Below are 8,499 nucleotides of genomic sequence, written 5' to 3'. Positions count from 1 at the left end.
TGCTAATTCATCTATACTACAAAACTGATATCTGTTCACTCACAATAAGAGACTGGCCATGTTCTATCGTGTACAAAGAATACAGTTAGGGTACAAGTGTAGAATATTCAACACCTAAACCCCCTTTTCTTTTTGTGTCTTGGAATAGTGGTCTTGGGTACTGGCCGACTTCAGGGCGGACTGGTACTTAAGGTGACTACTATGGCTTTTAAAGCACTAGAAAAGACTATGAGTTATTTATTCTATGAGTATAAGCTATTCACTGTTTCACCACACTTTTGTTGGCAAAATCGTAGCACTCACCTTTTACCCATTAATTTAGTTAGTCCGAAATATTTGTCCAAACTTTGGTCTTCCTTCCAGTCGTTCGCTGCAACTTGAATTTGTGCAAATAGTTTACAATGGTTACCTTATTGCGTAACCGTTTATAATCCACGTTTGTTCTGAGGAATTTGAGTTTAGGGAAAACATTTCACATTATACAAAATCACGTAATAATAATGTCGTATAGAACAAGTTGAATAAAAACAAGTACAGTCATAGAATAAAGAGTAGTGACGACACATGGTTTTGATTCCTTTTGCATTGTTATCAATTGTGAAACCTATTATTTGACGTAACTGTGCAAGATAACGTGCATAAGTTACCTGGCTGAAATACATTACCTGTGGTTTAGTTTACATGTATGTCTCTTGACATGTACTTTAGACATTAGGGTTAGTCGTACCTAATGATACTATTTTATTTATTTGTGATGTGTGGGGGTGACATTTCAGGTGTTATTGATTTGATGATTTGTTTTTCCCAGGTGTAGCAGTTTGAAGACTTATCCGTTGACATTATGGCAGTACCAAAGCAGTCAGGTTCGTGGTACTTTATTTTCGGCAATCACTAAAAAAAAAGTTTCTTTAGCCATGTATTTGTCCAGTTTGTATTTCAAGTTATGTTCTGTATTTTACATTACGGAAAAACACAATTAGTTGGCCTAATATATCAGGTTTATTGGTAATTGTTATATGTCTCAGCTTTTTAGAACAGAAAGAAAAAAATAGGAAATCATTGTTTTCACACACTACACTTGTACCTAAATTTACTGCGAAGGGATGGTTTCATAATTCAGATAGTTTGTGAAAAAACTGAAATTTTATATCTTACATTACAATACTTGTGCTTTTACGCTGCTTTCACCATTCATTGTTTACCTGCGATAAATAGGAATATATGTTTTCCATGTACTAGAGACATTCCTGAATAAACCCTTAAAGGAATGTTTCTTAATTCCTACTGGTTTGTGTAAAAATAACTGTTTACAGTTTACATTACAGTACCTTTGCATTCATGTAATTGCCGACATTCATTGTTTACCTGTATGGTTTTTTTTTTTAAATTTTGTTTGGAAAACTTTAGTCAGTGTAAGTTAGGTGTTGTAATAATAAAATTAGTTTAAATGACTGTATTGCAATAGTAAGAAATTTTTAATGCTTATATTTCATATTTGTTATTTTATTAGAATAAGTAATTGTATTATGAAATGTTTGTTTTGGTTGAAACCTTTCTTCCTCCTTAATTGGAAGAGGGGTTGCGTCCCCGACTCACTCTGGGCGCGAAGGGAAAAAATAAATATTAAAACCAGGCATAAAAAGCTAAACAATATAAATTCCCCACACCACTGCCCAGGGGTCAGGCCAAAAACTTCAAAGGATATAATAGCAGAGTAACCATTAAACAAACAAGAGGCAAGACTTTGGACGTATGTTATTAAAAAATAGAAATTTGCAAAAATAGTATTTACTATACATAACCATACAAGCTTAGTTACAAAAGCTGACACTAATAATGGCAGCATCTTATCCCCATTTGCGATACTAACAATAACCTTTAAAACATCATAAAAATATAAATACTGATAACAACAAGTATAAAAATATATAAGGGCGTGAAGCGTGGCCACTATAAAATATCAAAATTTACTGACTGCCCTAATACCAAAAAATCAAACAAGACAATCAATACAAATATATAAAAATTCTACAATAATAAAACTAAAGTACAAAAAATTTATTTAAATAAAGTTCTTAAACTCTCAATCAACAGTTTAGTCTTTCTTCTGATGTTCGTTGCTAAAGACTTGCCAAAAAAACAAAGTTAATATCCTAGGCGTGCGCTGGCTTCCTGACCTTCCTCACCAACTCCAGAGTCTAATGCCACGCCGAGCCATAGGTACGAATTCACAAAGGCGTGAACGATGATCAAAAAAAAATTATCTTATTTTTAAGGGAAATGTAGCAAAAACTCTTCACGTAACATAACTATGTTACCGCAGAAGTATTTATCATCTACTTCAAACAAAGTCTTACTTCTTTATTAACTTGCCAATGATTTCATAAAAACGTAGAATGGCCGCACCAACCAACATCAGACTGCGCATGTAGTCCCATACAGATCGTATACTTTTAATAATACTGCACAAGCTGATTATATTAGCTAAAGCCAACTTTAAGTATGCAAATTACGAAGACAAAGTCTCAAAAACAAATTGCAAAATGTTCGTTTCTTCCAAACTTATACTTTTATTACAACTACAGGCAAACGGGCGACCAATTTAAAAAATCCCACACTGGAACAACGTGTGAAACGAATGGGCCTCTTCACCAAACAGGCTAATAAAAGTTCCGTCCAAATAAAATTTAGTATGGGAAAATACACAGTTCACTAGGTTTGCCAAAAACCAGTGCAGCACCACGAGGGTAAAAATCAAAATTGCGGCCTCTCTTTACCTTGATAAGTTCAGTATCACAGGGCATGTTACAATGCATATAAGTCATGTTGTAATGAACGAGTCTAATGGGAGCGAAAAATTTAAATAGAATTGTTCAATTTTTGTGAGGAATACGTGCTGTGCACTGAAGTAGTAGACACATTGAATTATTCAGTCTTTCCAAGAAATTCTTCGATTTCAGCCGTTGTATATTCTGTGTTTGATGTGGCTGGTGTGTCATGTATCCATGTTTATCTCTGGATCCTGAAGGCTTGATCGTATTGTAATGTTAGCTTTACACTCTTATTCTTCACGAACCAATAGGAATTAAGAAACTATGTTTTCAGGGTAAATGTAGGTACGTCTCTAGTACTTGAAAAACATATTTTCCATTTTTATTTACTTTTTGTTCCACGAAGCCGCGACGTCCGATGCTGTTATAGTAATGTAAACTATTAATACTTTTATTTTTCACAAACTAGTTGGAATTAAGAAACCATCCCTTCAGAGTAAATTTAGAAATGTGTGTAGTGTGTGAAAACCATGTTTTCCTATTTATTACTTCCGTTCTAAAAAGCAGCGATGTCCTATAATTACCGACACAAGCCTGCAAATTGAATGGGCAATGCTCATTTCTTCTGTTTACATTAATTTGTTCGACCAATAGAAGCTAAGTATTTGGCCATGGTGGTTGCCATATTTGTTTATGTTGTAAATGTTCATTTGTTTATAGTGTAAATAAATACCAACCATTTTATGTTCTTATATTTCCTAAATTTTCCATTATATTTATGTATAATAACCATGATACTGTAGAATTTTTTTTATAGCTTCAGTGTCTTCAGTGTCTGCACATTCTGTACTGCGTTACCTACTATGTTTGTGTTGGTTACATAACATTCAAATAGTCTCATTGGTTATAGTTTTTTTTTTGTGATTTTACTGGCTGTGAAATCAGCAGATGGAAAGCGAAACATAATTATGTTCCGCTTCCGTGATTAATTTAGGTTTTTATATTGCCACGTCATTGTTGAACGAGACTTATATGAAATGTTCATGTCCACATCCTAAGTGATTTTGAAGCTGGATTCACCATAGTCTGTTATATTTTCCAGTCGCCTTTTATTTTGATAAAATCTAATTTTATCTAGCCAATCACATATTTTCTTTAAACTTCATATTCTACAGAGGACTTGTCACCACCTTGTATGACGTTCTTCCAGGAAAAATAAATCACTGTGCTAGTCACTTCTTTTTTTTTATACTCGGTACAAATGTTGGATCATGAATATGTATGACATTTATGCTGTAGAATACAGACATTTTTTAAAAAAATTGTGTTGGTTCAAATTACAGCCACGTTCAATGATTTCGATCACAGTTATTTTGATTGGTTTAACCAAACACAGATTGGAATCACCTAATAAAATTCTTAATTCAAGTCATTATTGACTTACGATATAGACTAGTGTGAAAATAAAGTTTACGTTCGGGAGATATTCATAACGATCAAGTTCATCATAGAGGTTGTCATTTTGCTTTGATTGGTGAGCACAATCGTATCTGTCCTGTACAGTGAGTATGTGTTTTCTGGGACTGTTTATGATGATGCTATGAGTCTCGCAGAACGAAGAGACAGAGTCGACGTGTGGAACAAAAATATTTTGTTTGATATTAAGGACTTGTCTTATATTTATTTTTCTAAATTCCCCAGTTAACTGAGAATTGACTGGAGGCTCTAATATAATCAACCTAACGTTTCCCATTTAACAGGCATATCTGTATTCTGTTGTGTGGCCAAGATGTTAGCACCACTAAACCTATATTTTTTACCTTTTTTAAATTAGTATCTAGACAGTTTGTTTATTTCTTAACAGTTAGACATAAATAATTTTACTTTTTAAAATATATTTTTATATTACCAGTTTCAAAGATTGTTTTATTGTTACAGGTTAATAGGCTAACTTGTATGTTATAATATATTTTAAATATTTTATTGTAGGTTAGGCCTACTTTCAACAGTTTTCATCTCTAACTTAACTTTAACTTAATCCACCAACTGATCAAGTATACAGTTCTAATTTTTCATTTCAAGTTTTTTCTGTTCCTTGGGCATGTTACTCTTGTCTGTGAAGCAACTACCTCTCTGCTCTGTGAATGTTTCAAGCATTTTGCTTCTGTTTATAACTTTGCATTCCCTTATGTCTTGTGACTTCTTCCAGGTGTTACCTATGAATTTTCCTCAGAACTGTACCTTTTGCTTCTATAACTCTTGAACCTGCCTCTATAAGTATCACTAACTTTACCTACCAGCTGCTGATAATTAAGTTAGTAACAGTGATGAGTGGGAAAAAAGGTAGCTCTCCTAAAATAACGTTAGGGATGTTGAAAGGTAAGTGCATTGGTTTCTTTTTCAGTGTAGTATTGGTGTTTTTATTTGTTGTAATTAATGATCCCAATTTTCTTGTATCCGAATCTAGGTCTCAAGGGTCCAAAATAAAATAATGTACAAGAAATGAAAAATATTAACTATGGTGTTGAAACATTTAACCATTTAAATTTTTAATCCATGAACTAAGTTTTTAGAATCAATGCATATTGTATTTTTATTCATATAATTACATGTCAAAAGTACAATATCTTGGTTAATGGTAACAGGATAGGTATGAAGAAAAAAAATTACCTAGTAAACTTCAGAGGTTATCAGTGTTAATTTTTTTAACTACTGTATTTCCTCTAATATTTTTCTTTGATGCTTTTGTCTTGAATATTGACTCCTTCGAACACTAAGGATTTGATGGTATTGGAGGATTTGGTTAGCCCATCCCTAGTTGTAATTGTTTTAGTTTAGGAATGATGCAGGCCAATACTTCTTCGGGTTGGAGACATAGCCACAGAGGATTAATTGTATTTAAGTTTTTTTTGAGCATACTGACAGTGTTTCACTCTCTCTGTTCTCCTTCCCAGTCGTTATGCCAGTAGGCTTTGTGGAGGACATTACAAATCAGCTATGTAGTTCTTAAAAAAAACCATGTCTGAAGTTGGGACTCAAAACTCACTACCAGAGGTTTAGGTGTCACGTACACTGAAAGCTGACTCCTGTAACAGGTGGTGGACCAGCTCTTAGTTACTTTGATCTTGAAGTTTGTTTCATGTCAGGTGGCAACTCTGTTAATACCTTATAACGGTTCGTTACATACAAAAATAAAAAGATGTTGCGCTAATTCTAGTTTTGTTGTTTTATTTTTCAAATAGAATGCACAGACGAATCCAAACACTTCCAAAATAGGTTGCTCACTCATTCCACATACATTCGCCCGTCGAGAAATGCTCGCAGCTCGCGCGAGGAGAATTAATAAAAAAAATAACGTCGATTAAGTTCTTCAGTAAAACCTCACTGTAAGCTGTACGTAACTGAAATCAGTGCGACCAAAAACAGGGCCGCACCCAATGAAAAACCGAGAGCTGCCGAAACGCGGCCTCGCCTAGCAGCGATCGCCCGACGACTGGTGAACTCACGAACCCGTTTCCTCCACGCAGGGAGGAGAAGTCACATGACCTCACCGACCAATCACACGCACGCTTCATTCACACTACACATCACAAGCCAATAAGAAAACAGAACACACATTGAAAACCATTTTCATGCATAGAAACAGGGGATTCACTTTCTCCTTCTCTCTACCAACCCATGTGACAGCAGTTATCACACAGTTCCCACGACCAGTGGGAAATCCCAGCTTTTGTCTCTCTCTTACTGGGGACTCACTGTTTCTTTCTCACTTGCTCTTAAAGGCCTCTTATGCCTCTCTCTTTCTACACATCATCCCAGACACTGTCCCTTGTTCTAGAATCATTATGTAACATCTGCAATCTATTAAAAACGTAATATACAATTATAATACAATATTTAAATTTAAATAAATAATAGAAAAAACTCATTACACATAATATTAAGTAAATCTAAATAGCAAAATAAAGTTAAAAGGATGACAGAAGAAACATGATTATTAAATAATTATAAATTCAGAATAAAACTATACTGGCAACCTAACCTGTTCTTAGAAACAATATTATTAATAGAAAAGGCATGTATACTGCAATGCTACAACCTCAACCATCCATCAAAATGTTTTGGGCCATTAAAAGCGACCCCTTCTGCCGTAGTAACCAGAAAAGTGTGTATCCTCATTTTTTTTTTCCCTCCCCATCCTCCTAAACCTCTGAAAATATAACACATTATTCACAGATGGATTATTTCTCCCAATTCCTAGTTGGAATCAATAACAGCCTTGCCAGATACAGATACCAAGTGTGTTCAAAATCCCTATAAAAGACATTGGAGTTATGGTTAATATGTAATACAAAGTTGTATGTGTTTGAAAAGTAAACAATTACTTGTAATAAAGGATGTTTAATACAAATGTGTTGCAATGTGACAAAATGATGGTCCCTTCAGATTTGTATTATTGAGGTTTGACTGTATTCCACTTGCAGCCTGACCTGCAGAATACACTATGGATGTTTCAGTTCTACTCCCACACCTCTGACTGTCACTAAGTATGCATCCCGTGCTGTATACTCCAATGAGATGGATACTTCATAACTCTCCTTAGGAGATCTTGTAATTTTGCAGTACCGCAGACATGCTGACAAGACTGTTGACAATGCAAAACAACAACAAAATTGCAAAGACATTATTTTAAGCGATTCAAATCATTTTACCTTTTCCATCTCACGTTCCTTCCAAAAATAAATTGTGAGTCAGGTTTACTATCAAACTTTTATTTGCTATTTAATTTGAAAATGAAAATGTAATACCTACCTGTTCTTAGATTTTGGCTATCTTAAGTTTTTTTTTTTTTGTGTTTATTTGTGTATGTTTTTGGTGCAACCTATTCATTAAATATGGTTAAGATTTAATCTGGTATCATAGTAACTGTTGTTTCAATTCTTTGAAAAATATCTGCATTACTTACTGCTACTTATTTGAGTTGACACTGCTTTCACGTACATATTTGCTTGTTTTTTTTTATAGTAGTTTATTTCAAAGTTAAATTCAGCATTTTATGTATAGTAGAGTTGTGCTAATCTGAAATAGATGGGACAAGACCTTTTCCGGATTACCGAAAGTCCAGATTAGATGGAAGTTGCTTTAATATACACATTATACAAGTTTTAGATGGGTAAAACTATAAAAATTTGTAAATTTTTATTTCATAAATACAGCTTTACTTACAGCTAAATTTTAGTATTAATACTACTGCACATGTAGACCTAAGTTTGTAACGTACTAATTATGTTGTTGTTGTTGTTGTTGTTGTTGTTGTTGTTATTATTATTATTATTCCAGTCTGGATTAACTGGCTCTCCAAGCAAACGGTTACAAATTAGCAGGACTCTACTGTATCAAACATGTATTTGTATTGTATAAAACTAGCATGATTGTGTCATGCAGGTTGTTTCATTTTTTTTTAATCAATTGTTCATAACTTTGAAATTTTTTTTCCGCAGGTAAATCCATCACAACATCAGTGCCGTCGTTTACTATCCGGTTTCATGCAGACGATGAAGAACTGGAAGCTATCTACCCAAGTGAAGATGAGGCGGACGATGAAGCAGAGAAGCCAGGTGTGTATTGTGCGTAATGTGTTTTAGTAGTGGCGCCATGATTATACTGAGGGGCCATCCAACTGGGAAGTCCGAGAAAGCTTGAATGAGGTGTAAATATTTTTTTGTTA

At 34.0% G+C, this 8,499-nt stretch overlaps 1 protein-coding gene across 6 annotated transcripts in view; it reads left to right on the top strand.

Moving 5' to 3' along the window:
* The first annotated feature begins 345 nt into the window (after window positions 1-345).
* LOC134537736 (testis-expressed protein 2) overlaps window positions 346-8,499 on the top strand; it is a 45,637-nt gene continuing 37,483 nt past the window's right edge. For 3 of the 6 annotated variants that reach the window (XM_063378496.1, XM_063378495.1, XM_063378491.1), the window contains exons 1-4: window positions 346-683; window positions 809-863; window positions 4,981-5,150; window positions 8,273-8,389. In XM_063378496.1, coding sequence (XP_063234566.1) covers window positions 5,099-5,150; window positions 8,273-8,389 — 169 coding nt within the window. In that variant the 5' untranslated portion in view covers window positions 346-683; window positions 809-863; window positions 4,981-5,098. Of the gene's footprint in view, window positions 717-808; window positions 864-4,980; window positions 5,151-8,272; window positions 8,390-8,499 lie in introns of all 6 variants that reach the window. The other 3 variants (XM_063378492.1, XM_063378493.1, XM_063378494.1) reach the window with 3 other exon arrangements.

This window comes from Bacillus rossius, chromosome 12 (genome assembly GCF_032445375.1).
Source record: "Bacillus rossius redtenbacheri isolate Brsri chromosome 12, Brsri_v3, whole genome shotgun sequence".
Classification (NCBI taxonomy): domain Eukaryota; kingdom Metazoa; phylum Arthropoda; class Insecta; order Phasmatodea; family Bacillidae; genus Bacillus; species Bacillus rossius.
This window is presented reverse-complemented; position numbering and strand designations above follow the sequence as displayed.